This window comes from Chinchilla lanigera, unplaced genomic scaffold (assembly GCF_000276665.1).
Source record: "Chinchilla lanigera isolate Chin_1 unplaced genomic scaffold, ChiLan1.0 scaffold00161, whole genome shotgun sequence".
Lineage (NCBI taxonomy): Eukaryota > Metazoa > Chordata > Mammalia > Rodentia > Chinchillidae > Chinchilla > Chinchilla lanigera.
Window position 1 is genome coordinate 287,948 of NW_004955562.1, and position 18,775 is coordinate 306,722.

General features: G+C 41.6%; 1 protein-coding gene across 1 annotated transcript in view; it reads left to right on the forward strand.

Moving 5' to 3' along the window:
• Positions 1-17,902: 17,902 nt before the first annotated feature.
• Slc16a2 (solute carrier family 16, member 2 (thyroid hormone transporter)) overlaps positions 17,903-18,775 on the forward strand; it is a 149,915-nt gene continuing 149,042 nt past the window's right edge. The window contains exon 1 of the mRNA XM_005413081.2: positions 17,903-18,521. Coding sequence (XP_005413138.2) covers positions 18,104-18,521 — 418 coding nt within the window. The 5' untranslated portion in view covers positions 17,903-18,103. The remainder of the gene's footprint in view (positions 18,522-18,775) is intronic.

Here is an 18,775-nt window from a genome sequence, read left to right on the forward strand (position 1 = left end):
CATTTTTTGATGCTATTGTGGAATGTGTTGTTTCCCTCATTTCTCTCTAAGTATGTTTTTATTTGAGTGAATAAATGCTATTGATTTTTGAGTGTTAACTTTGTATCCAGCTACACTACTGAATTTGGTTATTAAATCTACAAGTCTTCTGGTATGTTTTTGTTGGTTTGTATATAGAGTTTCATGTTATCTGCAATGATAATTTAACTTCTTCCTTTCCTATCTTTATTTCTCTTATTTCTTTCTCATATTTAATTGCTCTCCCTAATGTTGCCCAAAATATATTGAATAAGAGTGGTTATACTGGACATCTTTGTTTTGTTCCTGATTTTAGAGTGAAAGCTTTCAGTATTTTTTTCCATTTAATATGATATTCAGTGTTTGTTTGCCATAGATAACTTTTATCAGATTGAGAAAACATCATCTACTCTAATATTCTGTAGTTTTTATCATGACTAGAAGTTGGACTTTGGTAAATGATTTTCCTACATCTATTGAGATTATCACGTGATTTTTGTCTTTGGGTCTGATAATATGGTATATTACAATTATTGATTTGTGTGTGTTGAACAATCTTTGCATCCCTGGGTTGAATCCTACTTGGTCATTTTATATAATCTCCTTGAAGATATGCTGTCTCTGTTAGCCAGTATCTTATTGAGGACTTTTGCACCTACTTTTGTTAGGGAAATTGGTCTATAGTTCTTTATTTTGGTTGGAGCCTTCTTTAGTTTTGGTATCAAGATAAAACTTGCTGCCAATCATGAATTTGGAAGTATTGGTTCTCCTTCAAGTTCATTAAAGTGTTTGAGGAGTAGTGCAATTAGATCTTTTCTAAAGTTCTTGTAGAATTCATCAGGATATCAATCAGGATCTCAGGTATTCTTGGTTGGTAGGTTTAAAATTACTTCTTCAATGTTGTTGATTGATATTGGGTTATTTCAAATTTTTATATCTTTTTTTTGTTTTTTGTTTTTTTCTGGTACCGGGAATTGAACTCACGACCTTGCGCTTGCCAGGCAGGTGCTGTGCCACTGAGCTAAATCCCCAGCCCCTTTTTATATCTTCTTGATTCAGCTTTGGTAATTCATATGTACATAAGAATCTCTCTACTTCTGAGTTCTCCATCTTACTAGAATAGAGGTTTTCCTAGTTGATATGGATGACCTTCTTGATTTCTGCAGAAGCTGTTGTGATTTTATCCTTCTCATTCTTAACTGCATGGATCTGAGCCTTTTCTTTCCTTCTTTTGATAAGGTTGGCTAACAGTTGGTCAATTTTATTTAAGCTTTCAAAGAACCAACTGTTCAATCTATTGATTCTTTGTGTCATTTTCTTAGTCATCATTGCAATAATTTCTGCTGTCATTTTATAACTTCCTCCCTCATATCAGGTTTGGGCTTGACTTGTTCTTTTTCTAGAAGCTTGAAGTTCATCATTAGGTTATTTATTTGAACTCAGTCTGTTTTTATGATGTGGGCAATATATTTCTCTCATAGGACTGCTTTCATTGTGTCCCATAAGTTCTGGTATGTTCTATTGGTGTTATCATTGGATTGTAGAAACTGTCTAATTTCTTCTTTAATTTCACCTGTGACCCACTGGTTGTTCAGGTGGGTGTTGTTTAATTTTCATGTGTTTATGAGGTTCTTGTGGATTTTTTGTCATTGATTTCTAACTTCATTGCACTGTGGTCTGACAATATGTGTTGGAAAATTTCAATTACTTTGCATTTACTTAAACATGTTTTATGAGCTAGCATGTGGTCTCCTTTGGAGAATGTTTTGTGAGCAGCTGAGAAGAATGTGTCTTCTCATGTTGTGGCATGAGCACTCTGTAGACACCTAAGTCCATTTGTTGTAAAGTTTGGTTTAGTTCTGATATTTCTTTTTTGATTTTTTTGTCCACTTGATCTGTTTGTTTGTGACAGTGGGTATTGAGATTCTCCCCACTACAAATGTATTAGTGTATCTTTGATTTTTTATGGCCGGTAATATTTGTTTTATATAATTGGGTGAGCTGGTATTTGGTGCATATATATTTATAATTGCTATCTGTGGTGGATTGACAACTGGTAGTCAACTTGTAACAACACCTGGCTGAACTTCACCAACTGGGTGATGAATGTGGGAGGCCCACTTGAGGATTGTTGCCAGTAGCATAAGAGGCAGAACTGGAGAGGAAGAAGTTTAGAAGCTGTTAGGGAGGCTGTTGGAAGCTGTTGGGAAGCTGTTGGGAAGCTGTTGGGGAGCTGCTGGTTCTCTTGGGCTATTCTGCTGGAGGACTTTGTTATGCTGGCTTTCCTGATGAGCTTGGCTGTCCTCATCAAAGCAGGAGCTTGGGACCTCATTGTCACAGAGAATGGCTACAGTTCACTTTGGGGAAGCTCTGGTCCTCATTTTGAGCATTACTTCCTGGCTCCAGAGGGGAAGATAGTGCACTGCTCAGTCTCCTGGAGAAGCTTGTCACATTGGCTTTTCTGATGGGAACTCAGATTTTCTCATCATTGGAGGAACTTGGGACCTCACTGTTGCTGAGGACGGCTGTGGTACTTTTCAGGGAAGCTCTGGTTCTTACTTTGAGTGTTGCTTCCTGGCTTCAGTTCAGATCCTTCATCCTGCTGGCAAAGACTTCCTGACTTATACCACTGACCTTTGGGCCTTCCCAGTGCAGATCTGTGAAAAAGGCCTGCATAAGACATTGTTATGGGCTCTAGGCCTCCAGTGGGACTCATGGGAGGAATTGTTATGGGCTCTAGGTCTTTAGCTGGACTCATGCAGGACATTATTGTGGGATCCAGGCCCTCAGCTGGATTCTTTGGGCTTTAGTGTGTGAACAGATTTCCTGCACCCTCTTTTTGTATGATTCTTGGATGACTATTATAAATAATTCTATAAAATATGTGTCCTATATTATACTGCTCCTCTTGCAAAACCCCAAACCACAGCACTATCTCTTCTTCTTGGATTGTTCCACTTACAAAGATGTGATGACCATTTTTGTCTCTCTTAATCAGTCTTGACTTGAAATCCACTTTGTCTGCAAATGGAATAGCTACCTCTGCTTTTTTCCTGCTTCCTGTTGCTTGTAGTATTTTTTTCATCCTTTGACTTTAAGTTTATGAATTTCTTTCTGAATTAAATGTCATTCTCATATGCAGCATTGTTAAATCATTAAATTTTGCTTCTTGATCCATTCTGCCTGCCTGTTTCTTTTGATTGTTGAATTGAGACCATTTACATTATGTTTACAAGCGATAGGCATTGATTTATCCTTGTCATGTTATTTTCCTATTAATGATTCCCTTTTCCCCATGTTTAATTACTTTCCTTGCCTAGTGGATTCATAGAGTTATAGTCTTCATTATCTCTTTCCAGAATGTGTTTCAGAATATTTTGAAGTGTTGGCTTTGTGGTCATGAATTTCTTCAGTTGTTCTTTTTATAATTTTGTAGGGTACATCAACTTGGGTTGGAGGTTTTCTTATAGGACTTGGAGTACTTCACTCCAAGTTCTCCTTGACCTCAGAGTTTGTGTTGAGAAGTCTGCTGTGATTCTGATGGGCTTTTCTTTACAGGTGATTTTTTTTCTAACAACTTTTAGTATTTGGTTCTCATGGTGAATTTCTGGAATCTTACCTATTGTATGCCTTGGTGTAGTTTTTTATCATGTCTAATTGAAGTTTTGTATGCTTCATTTAACTGTATGTCAAATTCTTTTTCCATGCTTGGAAAGGTTTCTGCTATTACTGCTCAGTACAGTTTTTTATGTTGTTTGCATTATGGCTTGTTTTTCCATTGACTCTGATAAATACTATGTTATTTTTCTTTGCATCACCTAGCAGCTATTGAAATGATTTTTTGTGGTCCCTTGCTATTTTTAAAAACTCTGTCTTTTTTCATGGACACCCACCACAATACTGTCTTCTATATATGATACTCTGTCCTCACATTGGGTCACTCTATCACATATGCTTTCAATAGAATTTTTAATCCCATGGCTATCTGTTTGAATATGTTCCATTGATTCCATTTCTTTTCTATATTGGTATTCATGGTTTCCATTATTTTCCTAAACTCCTCTACTTTTTTATCTGTATCTGCTCTAGAGTCTCTAACCATGTCTTTCATTTTGGTCACTGTCATGGTGCTATCTGAGAAATTATTTCTGATTTGACTTTTTCTAGAGCCTCATTCATGTGCTGTGTTACTTCTGCCACTGCCATTTCAGAAAGTTTGGGTGGGTGGCTTTTGAATTGTTCCACTTCATTGCCCCCCTGGCTTTGCCTTTGGTGAGCTGGAAACCTGGGGTAGCATCTTGTTTAAGTGTGTTCTCATTTTCTAATTTTTTAGTTTAATTCCTGTGTTGATGCTTGTAAATTGCTCATGGAAGGTGGCTTTATTGCTAGCATTTAGAACACTTGTGAAATGACTACTTCTCAGAGATGTCTTCCAAGTGTAGCTGCCTTTTGGGTTTTGAGTATGTTGCAAGATCGTACCTCTTCAGTTTATTGGAGATGAGATGTTGCTGCATATTTTGTTAGCTCCTGGTTCTTTGGCAGTGGCCTATAGTATTGTTTATGACCATTAGGTAATCCCACTTTTGGCATACCAGGAGCAACTCCTTATAACAATTATGTCACCTTGGCTAAAGTATTACAATTAGAAATAAAGATAACATCAAACACAGCCTAGAAAATGTCAAACTGTGATAGCTATTAATGTGCCACCTTTAACCATATGAACTATTTTTGTGGTTACATAACAATATCTAATACAAACCAGAAAATTTTTTACTTTAAATATGTCCCCAATATGGCAACTTTACCCTCTGGGGAGAAAATTTGAAGGGGTTAGGAAGAAAATATAGATAAACAGAAGAAGAGGAAGTGATTAGAAGCAAGGTTGGAGGACAAAGGAAAATTAAGCAAACTTTGGAAAACTGGCAAAGAAGACAGGAGGGAAAGAGTGAGGAAAGAAAAAGAACAGAACAGAACAGCAATAAAAAAACTAGAAACAATGTTTATACTCATATAAAAGCAAGAACAAACAATGAAAACAAAGCAAGGAAAGAAGAAAAAATGTCCATTTTAGAGCATGTCTCTGCTGTTACTGGTAGACAGAGTGGGTAGACAGAGCCCAGATCCATGTTGATTAAACACAGTAAGCTAGGTGTAGATTTACAATGGGGTAGTGGATAATCCCAGCAAGCCTGCACCTTTAGTTCTACTAAAATTCAGACTGGTTTCTGACTGTGAGGCTGAAACCCAATCTGTTCAGCCTGTGACACTCTTTGTGACCTCTGCCAGCTTGAACTCTGCTCCTTGACCTCCCAACAACTTGAACTCAGTACCACCTCACCTGCACACTGGGAGTCACTAGATCGAGGTAGCCTGCAGCTGTTCTGAGTTCTGAGCTCATTTGTCCCCTCTGCAAGATCCTGCTTGCCAAAAACCCTCTCCTGAGGGAGATCTGAACCTGAGCAACTCATCAGTCACCTCTATCTGCTGTATCCACTATTACATTCCACTGGTGCATTTCTTCATAGAGGCCTCTGGAGTTGCCAGCAGTCACTGTGCACCTGCAGGTTTGAGCTGCCCCTCCCATGCAGTGAGTCAGAGCTCAGGGATAAAATGCTTTGAGGTATCTCTCTTCACTTTCCCTGTGGGCTTCAATTATTACTACAGATCCTTGCTGTGCCCTGAAGATCCACTTCCCTCCTTCTTCTCTTTCTCACATTGCTATATTCCAGTGTCTGGACACTAAATCTCAGAGAGGTTATTTCTATGATGTTCACCATTCTGCCATCTTCCTGGAAGTCCTGCTACGAGAGTTCTGAGAAGATATTTATATGGCCTAGTGTGAGACTATATTGAAATAACCATTTTAGAAAACTGACAGCATTTACTAAAGTACAAAAAATATGCATGCCTTATGATCCATTACTTCGACTCCAAGATATACATCTATTAGAAATACATACATATGTGCAACAGAAAACATGTGCATAACAGCACCATCCATTATACTCAAATGCTGGAAGCAAGCCAAATGTCCCTTTCATGTAGTATGTTTACTTAATAAAATAATATGCAACAACAAACATGTGTGAACTATTTATACACATAACATGGATGACTTGCATAAACATAATATTGAAAAAACTCAGACACAAAAGTATACAAAATTTCTGATTTTTTTAAGATAAAAAAACTGGCAAAAATAATCTACGCTAATACATCAGGATGGTGGTTACTGCTGCAGTGGAAGGAGAGGGTTAAGCACAAAGGGGGCTTCTGGGATGCTGGCAGTGCTATGCTTCTTGATACATTTCCTCAAAGATGGGGGCTAAGTAAGAGCGAGTGTTCCAGCTGAAAAAAATTGAATAAACTTACATATGTATGTTTTGTTGAGACAGAGCTTCACTGTGTAGTTCAGGCTTTCCTTGAACTCACTATGTAGCCCAGGCTGGCCTTGAACTCATGGTGATACTCCTGTCTCAGCCTCCAGAGTGCTGGGATTACAGGTATGCAGCACTACACCTGGCTACATGTCTAGTTTTCTAAGTAAATCAGCTAACAATAAAAGTGTCAGGAACCAAAGTAATATAATGGGAAAATGGAAGTCTTTTTGACAAATGTTACAAGAATATTTGGACATCCATATGAGAAAATGAACCACCTCCTACCTTAAACCATATACAAAAATTACTTTTCGCTCTTCACAAACCCAAACATAAAATCTGAAGTCATAAATCTTTTAGAATAAAACAGAAAAATATGACTTGGGGATAAGCAAAGATTTTTTCAACAGGTCACAGAAAACAATAATACCCAAATAAGAAAAAGACTAAATTAAGCTTCATCAAAATTTAAAATACCTTTCCAAGACATGAAGAAAACTGCATGGAGTCTGAGAGTTCTTGACATATTCTACATATGAATTTTTTGTCAGATACATAGTTTGTAATTATTGTCTTCCACTCATATAATTTTACTGATACATCCCTTTCTATCTTATATTTTAATATTGAATATATGGTTTTTCCAAAAAAAGAAAAAATAAATAAGCAAAGAACAGACAAGGAGAACGTTTTTGTAAAAAAGAAATCTGACAAAGGATTGGTATCCAGGGTATGTACAAATCAATAATAAAAAATAGTTTAATTTAAAAACACATAGAATATTTGAAAAATGCTTCATGGAAGATATATAAATGACCAATAAAGACATAAAAATCCTGACCATCATTAATCATGAGGGAATTATGAGTAAAACTCACTGAACACCCAATAAAAAGACTAAAGTAAATATATATATATATTTTTACACAGTAAGACATATACCTTACCCTATGTCCTGACAGTTTCAGTTTTAGGTATCTACCCAAAAGAAATGGAAATGTGGCCATGATAAGACTTGCATATACATATTTTAGCAACAGTATTCATAATATACCCAAGCTAGAAACAACCCAAATGTCCATCACCGATGAATAGATAAATACATAAAATGAAATTCTCAGCATAACAGAGCTGAATCTCAACAATATGCTGTGAAAGATGCTAAACTCAACAGGCTATGTACAATTTTATTCTATTTATATGAAGCCCTGGAATAAACACAACTAATCCATAGTGGTTTTCACTGGAATATTAGATGTGGGGAGTATGACAAAGAAGAGAAATCAAAGAAATAGTTGGAAATTGTCCCTATATAATATTCTATATCTTAATAGGGAGCTGGGTTCCATGTGTCAAACTCAGAAAATATTCTTAAAGTTTTTTTTTGTATTTCATTCTATGTAAATTTTTTCTCAAAAGAAAAAAAACTGCAAAAATTAAACTCTAATTGATATATATATAGAAAAGGATATTAAGTAATTCCTTCAAACTTTTTTGCAATGTATAAAAATAAGATGATCAACAGATCAATAGAGAGCTGGATAGGTAGATCTGTGATAAAGCAAATGTAGGAAAATGCTAATGGTAGAATCCAGAAATAGATATTCAGCGGTCACTGTAAAAGTCTGTCAGTTTTGGTGGGAGGGAGAACTGGGGAAAATGAGACAAATATATTTGAGATAATGTCCTGGAAAAGAGTTCTGTGAGGCTCAGGTCTTAAATTCCACTGTGGGAGGTGTCCCAGGAACCAATTGGAAAGTTTAACATGGCCCGAATAACAAGAGGTCCAAGATGGCATGTTCAGGAGTTTGGACTTTACCCGTTCAGCAGCTAGGAATCCCCTCAGATTGTTCAGCTATGGATTCACATAATAGGAAGTGGTATGATATGGAGCAATGTCTATGGCTAGGAGCTAAAAGACAAAGCTTTTAGTTCCATTCGTAGTAGGACATTGAGGAAAGTGAAGTAACATCTCCAGGTCTCATAAAGTTTCAAGAAAATATACTCCTCTCCCTTTGTTACCTCCCTCATCCAAATAGAAGCTCTTGGAAATCTGAGTTTAATTAGGTAAATAAGAAACTGTGTAAATATGTAGTGAAGAATAAAAAATAAATTGCCTCCTCTTTGTCTTTCCCATCCATACACCTTTCTTGCCCCTGCTCCTTGCCCCTGCTCCATTTGAATGATTTTTTTCTGCCCTTTAACTGGCTTTCTTCATTTGCAGGGTCAGCAAGTTAGACTTGAAACTTGGCCCCTGGGCATACAAGTCATGCTCCTCCAACTCAGCTGCTAATATCTGATTTGGCCTTAGGGCCCACGACTGTTTCATCCTTCTCTCTTTTGCTCTCTAGAAACTCCCAGTGCAAGGACATTGAGGTTCATAAAATCCTCCATTTTGGGTATTTTCGAGTCTTGAGAAGTTCACCTCACAAAGATGGACTGGGCAGTATCTGAGAAGACAGGCACATAAATTCCACTCCCAGCCTTTCTTCTGCTACCTGAGTTCCACCCAGCTGTACTTCCGGGTCTCCCTCACCTTGATCTCGTGGCCTCTTCTGCAATTAGTATCTATGCCATTGACCTAGTGGTCGGAGAATTATCTTTCTGGATGTGTATAACTTATTCTTTTATATAGACTGTGATTTTCCTTGTTTTCTTGTTTTACTTTTGAGGTGCTGGTGATTAAACCTAAGGCCTCCTGCATGCTAGGCAAGGGTTCCACCACTGAGTCATACCCCCTAGACTGAATTCTTAGAGGGTCAAATGAGAGAGGATGGGGGAAGCAAAAGGCTATTGCAAGGCCAGAGCACTTCCTAAACTGAATAAAACAAACCAAGATTAAAAACAGAAAGTAATACCTTAAAGTATTACAGAAAGTATTACAGAAAGTAATACCTTAAAGTCTTTACTGAAAGAAATGTCCTAGGTGGTGAGGAACTACCAAATCTCATCATTTCTCTGACATTTCATTTTCCCTACAAAGTTTCTCACTGATTATTCTCCTTTAACAGACTGATTGCAGCATGGGCACAAAACCCTAGCCTCCATAGAACAGCTGAGACTAAGAAGAAACATTCAGTAAGACATTAGTAAAGAGGAGTTTAAAAAGAAACATAAACACCAATGACACCACAGAGCCAGATAATCTAGCTTCAAATGTATAGCCTGTTCTTTGGGCCTAGAAAGTCCTGGTATATAAAATTTACTTAATAAATATTTGTTAAGTGAGTGAATATCTATCCTCAGTTGAGGTCAGGCATGCTTTTTGCCCTTCAGGAGCTTAAATTCCAGTGAGAAAACATGTTAAATGGGTAATTTTAATATAATCACAAGACTGCTGTGATAGAAAATTGTAGTAGTGAAAATCACAGACTCTGGAGCCAGATTGTCATAGTATAAATCATTAGGAATTTCATTTAATCTTTGTCTTTGTCAAATTTTCTCATTTGTAAAATGATGCCTCTACCTCATCTATCTGTATCATATGCTATTACCTTCCACAATGATTTGAGGTAATTTAAAGAAAAATTGGGATGATTTTTTTTTGGTTTTTTTCTCCAGTACCGGGAACTGAACTCACGACCTTGCGCTTGCCAGGCAGGCGCTTTTGCCGCTGAGCTAAGTCCCCAGCCCCTGGGATGATTTAGATATCATCTTAAGTAGATCGTTTTCCCTCCGTAGACTTCAGTTTTCTCATTTGTAAAATGGAGAATGGATTTCATTCCTTGCAGCTCAGACATTCTGTGTTCTAGATTCTTGAATTAAAACAATGCCAAGGAACATAGGCAACCCCCTCCTCTGCTTATTCTGAGGAAAGCAATCTTCAAGTTATCTTGGGCTAACATTTATTGAATGTGAACTACATGCCAACATTTATTGAGTACCTACTCCATGTGAGGTACTATGCTAGGTACTTTCCATATTTTATTTCAAATATTCACAATGAGGATGAAAACAGGCCTCATCCCTCTTGTTTATGAGTGAAAAAGCTAAGGTTTCGTTACATCAAGTAGTTGAATTCACTTATGTACTTAGTGAACATTTTATTTGTAGAAGGCATTGTGTTGAATGCTAAGGGTACAAAAGCAAACAATGTTGATTGACCCTATGCCTAAAGTCAGTGTTGTAGTCAGGGTTTACAAGGGAATAGATTTAATACAAGGAAAACAATTTATAGGATTATTTTATCATATTGAGCTGAAAACTCAAATGCAGAAGAGTGCAAGAGATCTGTTCATACACTAGAGACACAAAGAACCCAGCTGAAGGCCTAGATTTCATGGCAATGTCGTGCATGTATCCATCTGAAGACCGAGAGCCCATGGCAATGTCTAGCTGGAAGCCTAGAGCCCATGACAATGTCTCATGAAAGTCTGTGTCAAGGATCTGCACTGGGAAGGCTCAAAGGTCAGTGGTGGAAGCTAGGAATTCTGCACCACTGGGTTGAAGGATCTGTGCCAGCAGGCTGAAGGATCTGCACTGGAGCCAGGAAGCAAAACTCAAGGTAAGGACCAGAGCTCCCCAAAGAGAGCCACAGCCATCCTCAATAATAGTGAGGAGTCGAGCTCCTCCAATGATGAGAACAGCTGAGTTCATATCAGGAAAACCAATGTGACAAACTTCTCCAGCAGAATCAACAGCAACCATCTTCCTTTCCAGTTCTTCTTTTATACTGTTGGCAACAATCCTCAGGTGGGCCTTTCAGACCCAGAACCATGCTGATTCAGCTCATCTGGGTGTTACAAGTTGATCATTAGTTAATCCACCCCAGTCAGTCTACCGGAGAAGATAGAGGAATAATAAAGTCAAGGTTCATCCTTATGCTACTTTGTAACTATTGCCAGACACCTTTGTTTCAGGCCTTATAAGGATTCCATTTTTCATAATAGGAAGATTTTTAGCCACAACCTAGTATAATATTGACCACATAGCAGACTTTCAATAAGTAGCTCTTAAATGAATAAAAAATGTGAATTAAAAAGAGGATTTTTAAATTTCATTTTATTTTTTTTTTCTCTTGGATATAACAAAAAAATCCACTTTATCCTTTCTCACTCTTCAAATTTGGCTAATGTATGCTAGCTTTCAAAAGGTTAATTATTTCTTTCTTTCTTTTCCATAATGTTCCTGCTTCTTCTGTCATCTTTTCCCCTCTATGGCTGCTCTAATAATAGACTAATTATTGAGCAGACTGCTTCCTTGGCATTCGGGAAGCAGGCTTGATGCATGTAGCCAATTGATTCATTTTTAATGCACCTATTATTATGAATAGCTTTCTGGCTTAAGCTGAAATCAAGATATGTCCAATATCCTTTCTCTTTCATACTTCCATTTTGGCCATCAGAAGGTGTCAATGCTCAAATTCATTTTCCAGTAATGTGTGTTCCCATCAGTACTCTTCCTGATTATGGATAATGTTGTGGCTTGTATTTAGATGTCCCCCCAAAGCCTCACGCAGTTATAGGTGGGGCTTTTCAGAGGTGGCTGGACCTTTTCAGAGGTGATATGATGCTGGAATTAAGTGTGTGATGCTGGGACAAAGTTGTGTGATAACTAACTAGTCCACTAATTGGTTTGGCACAATTCTGGGTGTGGGTAATGGGAAGGCCAACCTTGGGTATGAGTGCCACTCACCCTAAGGGCATGTACCCTGTATAAAATATAAGGGACAGAAGAGGGTTGCTGGTGTCACTGCTTCTCCACTACTTCAATGTTTTGCTGTTTTCTGCCTGCCATGAACTGTTTCTCCTCTGCAATGCCCCTTTGCCATGCCACCCTGCCTTGGAGCCAGCCCACTATGAACTAAAACCTGTATAAACTGTGAGCTAAACAAACCTTTCCTTCTTTAACTTTGAATGTTGAGTATTTTGTCTCAGCAACAAGAAAAAGTAACTATCAACAGATAATAAAACTAAAATATTCTCTATTTTTGTATTTTGTTGTTGCTGGTGTTGTGACCAGAGCAGCCTGGCTCCTTTTCACAATCAATTTCACTTGGCTTTTGGCTCCAAGGTGGTGATGCGTCATCAGAACTCTGAAGTTACCCTTATAAAGATGAATAAAGAAAAGTAAGCAAAGGATACTATATATATTCACCTTTTAGAGAATAATCTAAATATGATATTCATTCTCAGGTACTTATTAAGATAATTTAGACACAGGGTGTGGTGGATTGACAACTGGTGGTCAACTTATAACAAACAACCAGCTAAACTGAGTAAGCATGGTGCTGGGTGTGGGAGGCCCACCTGAGGATTATTGCCAGCAACATGAGAGGCAGACCTGGAGAAGAAGTAAGGCTTTTGGGAGCTGGTAGAAGCTGTTGGGAACTGTTGAGAAGCTGTAAGGAGTTGTTGGTTCACTTGGAGGAGCTTGTCATGCTGGCTTTCCTGGTGAACTCCACTGTTCTCATATTTCGAGGAGCTTGGGACCCTGTTGTTGCTGAGAATGGCTTCGGTTCACTTTGGAGGAGCTCTGGTCCTCAATCTGAGCATCACTTCCTGGCTCCAGAGGAGAAGATGGTGCACTGCTCAGTCTCCTGGAGAAGCTTGTTGTGTTGGCTTTCCTGATGGGAACTCAGCTTTCCTCATCATCAGAAGAGCTCAGGACCTCACTGTTACTGGGGATGGCTGTGGTACTTTTTGGGGGAGTTCTGGTTCTTACTTTGAGCATTGCTTCCTGGCTACAGTTCAGATCCCTCAGCCTGCTACCACAGATCCTTCATCCCGGTGGAACAGACTTTCTAGATTCCACCACTGACCCTTGGGCCTTTCAGCACAGATCTATGAAACAGGCCTGCATGAGACATCATCATGGGCTCTAGGCCTCCAGTTGGACTCATGCGAGGCATTGTTACAGGCTCTAGGTTTTCAGCTGGACTCATGCAGGACATTGCCATGGGATCCAGGCCCTCAGCTGGAGTCTTTGGTCTTTAGTGTGTGGACAAATTTCCTGCACTCTCTTGTATATGATTCTTTGGGTGGCTATTATGAACAATCTTATAAAATATGTGTCCTGTATTATATTGTTCCCCTTGCAAAACCCCTCAAACCATGACACAGGGTAAGACGATGCTGTGACTGACCTACTGAATTCCATTCAAGCTAGAAAATTCTATTGAAAAACAGGAAAATTCCAAAACCAGGGAGTGCATTTGGCCTAAAATAGACAACTTTAGCAACAAAGGGGCTTTCAGGGGTTATCTGGCCTAAGGACTCCCAAGCAATAATCTATGTATCCATGACTGCCTGTGACATTTTCATCAGCCTGCTGATGCATGAGAAAAATTGTTGCCAATTTACTTACTTCTCTTGAGAAATACTTTCCTTGGTAAATGACTGTATTCTTGTACAATTTCTATACTTTTTTGTTAAAATATAATTTTATTGATGGTATAATAGTAATAGTACATGGCCTTACATGACAACATTTGAAGTTGGCATCTTCATGTTAGATCCCTAAAATATTGGGAGAAATTTTTAGAGAAATTTTACCAGTCTTTGAAATCCAAATTTTGGGGAAGCATTGTTTTTGTCTAGTTTTTTTCCAGACCTGGCTATACATCAATATTACTAGGGATCTTGCTCAACTGTGTATTCCTGGGTCCCACCTCCAGATATTCTGATTCAAGTGTGGAGTGGGACTCAAGAGCTGGTACTCAAATTGGGTATGGTGGCACATGACTGTAATCCTAGCATTCTTGGAGGCTGAGGCAGGAAGGTCTAAAGTTCAGGCCCACCGTGGGCAATTTCACAACTTAGTAAGATCCTGTCTCAAAATAAAAAAAAAAAAAAAAAATAAAAAAGGCTGGGGAATGCAACTCAGTGTGAAGGCCCTGGGTTCAGTCTCCAGTATTGCAAAGTAAGAGTCATCACTTTTACACAACTCTCTAAGTGATTCTAATATGCAAGTAGATTAGGGAACCACTGCTCTGTTTCACCCTCTCATTTGAATACTGTGGGTTCCTTTCAGTTAGGGACAGGGTGAAAGCAAATTCTCCCACTTGCAGTATACATTGGAGATCTCCCCTGGGGTTTTTTAAGGTCCACAGATAAACAAGTGAAATAAAGGGCTACAGGAGCCATCTGTCACTTACTTGCTGAGAACATGATGGTGAGTCTACACATAAGAGGTGTTCTTTAAAGATCTTTTGCTGCTGCTGCTGTTTGTTTACCAACTCTAATTTAGATATTTGTAGGGAAATTTCGGTGCATTTTATGCCTGCTGCCTTACCTCTAATCTTTCCAAGCCATGCTCCTCACTATCACCCCAGATTTCTCTCTAAGATGAGCTCTAAAGTTACCCTCCTTTTCAAAAGTCTTCAGTGGCAATCTTGTTGTGTTAGTTTTCTGTCATTGTGACACAATATCTGAATCAACTTATAAGGAGAAAAGTTTTATTTTGGCTCAAAATGTCAGTCTGTGGTTGCTTGGTCCTATTGCCTTTAGGCCTGTGGTCACACAGTACGTCATGACAGGAGAGAGTGGGAGAGGGAGGAAGAGGTCAGGGTTTCAATATCTCTATTCACAGGCATCTGCCCAGTAACCTAACTACCTCCAGTAGGCCCCATGTCTCAGAGATTCCACCACTTCCCAATAACCCCATAGGCTGAGTACCAAGTTTTTAACACATGGGCTTTTGAGAACACTAAATCAAACCATAGCACTTGTATGTACAGAATAAAGCCTTACCTCTCAACATGACATTTAGTAATCCGACAAAGTAAGCACTAACTTTATTTTGAAGATAAAGGAACTGTGATTCAGAAAGAAAAAACAAATTGCTTAAGATCACACACATAGGCACACAATGGTAGAACCACAATTAGAACCTAAGTCTCCTGTTGCCAGTGCTCTAGCCACAATACAGCACCTGTACTTTCTAAAAAGGGTAGAAATGATAGGTACTGCGTGTTTTGCTAGAATGATGGGATGGTGGTTACATAATCTTGTTTCCTGGGTGGGGCACATACTTTGAAACTCAGACAAATGAGCAAAGATACCTGTTCTACTTCTTACTGACCTTGTAAAATTGACTTAGCCTCCTGGAACCTCTGTTCCTTCATTTATAAAATAAGGACAAATAATCTCAACCCAATATTATTATGAAAATTATATGTGATTATATATGTAGAGAACCTACTATAGTGCTAGGCTCGCAGGAGCATCTCTGTGGGTGTCATCAGTGACTGTTATATCCATTTGAGTGACCTCCAAACCCATTTAAACAGTGAGGGAAGTACAATCCACAGTAAGGATTCAGATGGGGTTCAGAACTCCATGGTTTGTTCCTATTTCTAGCATTGGAAATAAGACTCTTCAGGGTCTTAATTAGCTTCCCTACAAGTGGGTACTAGGGTTAGTACTCCTCTGGGGCAACAGTCGGCCACAGGTGTGGTGAGATCCCTGACTAAAAAGCGAACCTTAAACTCCAGTGCCCATTATGTCCATGACTTTTTGTCATTCCTCATGGTTGAAGCATTGTGGATATTTATTAAAATGCAAATGTTTCCTCAGAGAGGCAACATACATATTAACTTTTTGGCCTGATTAGCTTTCTCTTCCCTCTTTCTATGAGTGGAGTGCTATGTCTCTGTGCCTCGAGCTCAGAGCATTCTCCCAAGCAGGGGACTCCCCCTATCCAGCCTGTTAGAATCCTAGCCAGTGTTCCAGGCCCAGCTTGGATATCACCTCCTCCAGAAGCCTGCTACTGGCTATCTCAGCCAGATCCTGCCTTCTCTTCTCTGTCTCCTTCCTCCAGCACTAAGTTCTGGACTCCTGTGGTGAAGACAGGGAGGAGCATGAAGCCTTTGCTGTACGGAGTCCTACCTTGAATTCTAGTTTGTCTTTGAAATCAAAACCCATGATCTTTTGCTGATAAATGCCTTGACCTCAGTTTTGCTTGAATTTTTGTGCCTGCAAAAAAACTGATGATACTACTTAGCTGGGGACAGTAAGGAACGTGCTTTATGCGTTTGCACAATGCCTGCTCTGCTGACTGGCACCATTCAGTGATTTGCGAATTTGGCTGAATTAAACCCTTCAGGATGTCTCCACTATATCCTTCCACCCAGCTTCTTCTGCCCTCAGGTGTTTAAATGACTGTTCCTTGGCTTTGGAAGAGGGCAGGCAACCCTGAGAGGCATTTCCACTGGGCCTGCAGTCTTTCACCTAGCAGGAGTATTGGCGCCTTCCTGACGTGGGGAGAGGAAGAGAGGAGCTGAGTAGCTTGGTAACAACACTGTGGCCTCATGTTTAGTGCATTAAACGTGCAGCTCCTTAACGGAAGCAGAGCTTTCCGTAGCTGCTGGGCTGGTGAGGGCTGATGCTGGGTACTGGGATGCGGGGAGCAGGACAGAGCCCCCTGTCCTCCTCTTCTTGCGACACGCTTTCTGGGGGACAAACTCTCCCTTACCCTAGAACGAGGGCCTGAGTCTGCGACATTTATGTGGTGTGGCTCTCACATCTCTGTACTTGACAAGGTGGGTGAAAGGGGACAGTGTGGGTGCTGAGAGGACATCCTTCCACTTGAGGTTCCCTGAAGTTCCCAGCACCCGTGGGACCAGCTTAGCCAGGACGTCGGGGGCGGGGCAGCCCTTGCCCAACCTGGCAGCTCGACCGGGACCCCTACTTTCTTCTCCCCAGCCCGGGACGGAGCCAAGAGAAGGCAGAACTGAGCTCCAGCTCCTGCCCCGGCCTGAGCCCTGGCCCCTAGGGTGCCACTGAAACTCCCTCCCTTCCAGACCGGCCCCTCGCCCAGACTCTGCCCTGGCCCGGCCCAGACCCGGCCCTCTGCGGCTCCTCTGGGCTTCAGGTTGGCGCAAACAAAGCCCTGATTGACTGCCCGGAGGGGCGGGCCTCCCTGAGAAGTCGCCTCCTTCCCTCCCCGCCCGGCCAGGATTTGCCGGGAAGGGCGGGGGTAGGGGGAGACTGGAGGGTGCGCAGGTCAGTGAGAGGCCGAGCCAGGGGCTCCAGGGGATTGTGCCCACCCTCTGTCCGAAGCCCTGGCTGTCCCTTCCAGGTCGCCCCCTTCAAGCCTAAGTGGGGACGTAGGGATTCCTGAAGGCAGGGTGGGGTCCTTCATTGGGTAGCTCTGCTCTTGAGGTCCCCAGGGCCACCTCGGCTGCAAGCTGCTTGTGAGGGCGAAGGGAATGGGAGCGAAGAACAAGCAGGGTATACCTTGGAGACTCAGAGTTGATCAATGCCGGTTCTAGAGCCTGTGCGGAGGAGAGGGCAGGACAACGGGGTAGTTTGTGCTTCTTTTTCCTATTTTAATTCTTCCTGTACTGGGCATCTGGACAAGAACAGGATTCAGTAGTTGGGAAGAGTTTAGGGGAGGCGGCGGCGGCTACAGTAGATAGACGAGTAAGAGGAGGAGGAAGGGCCAGGGAGAAGAGCCGAGGCTGTAGCGGCTGCCTGTGGAGGGAGGAAGAGGTGGGGGGAGGAGGAGGGGGAGGAGAGAGATGACATGGGGAGAGGAGGAGGGGGGTTGGATAGGGGTGGTGGAGGAGGAGAAGGCTCGTGGGACGTCTGTCGCGGGACGGGCTGGCCAGCTGGGGCGCAGAGCCTAGAGGAGAAGGCAGCGGCAGCGGCAGCGGCAGCGGCAGCGGCGGCAACGTTCGGAGCAGTAGCAGCAGCAGCAGAAACAAGTACCAGCCAAACAGCGGCTCCTCCGGCCCGAGCAACCACAGTCCCCCGGCCGCGATGGCGCTGCAAAGCCCAGCGAGCGAGGAAGCCAAGGGGCCCTGGCAGGAGGCAGACCACGAGCAAGAGGAGCGGGAGGGTAGTCCAGAGCCAGGGCCTGAGCCAGAGCCTCAGCCCGAACCAGTGCCTGTGCCAGTGACCCCACCGGAGCCCCAGCCCTTGCCGGACCCCGCACCTCTGCCGGAGCTAGAATTTGAGCCCGAGTCGGTGCATGAACCCGACCCCACGCCCACAGTAGAGACCCGCGGCACGGTGCGTGGCTTCGAGCCTCCTGAAGGTGGCTTTGGCTGGATGGTCGTGTTCGCTGCCACCTGGTGCAACGGCTCCATCTTCGGCATCCATAACTCGGTCGGGATCCTCTACTCCATGCTGCTAGAGGAGGAAAAAGAGAAAAATCGTCAAGTGGAGTTCCAAGCAGGTGAGTGGCCCCAAGCACCCCACTCTGCATTCTGGGCAGGGGTGCCTGCTTTTGCTGCCTCCCCCATACCTTCTGGTCCTAAGTGCCTCTCCAGAGCGCCCCTGCTACTTTTTCCCTCGCTCTCTGCCCATGGCCCTGCTAGGGCGCAGGTTCCTGGGCTCTGGGCAGCCTCTGCTGCAGAGACTAGGGGCAAGATGTCCCGGGTGTGGGAACCGGGGCATCTATTGATCACAGGCAAGCAATGAACTTTTTCG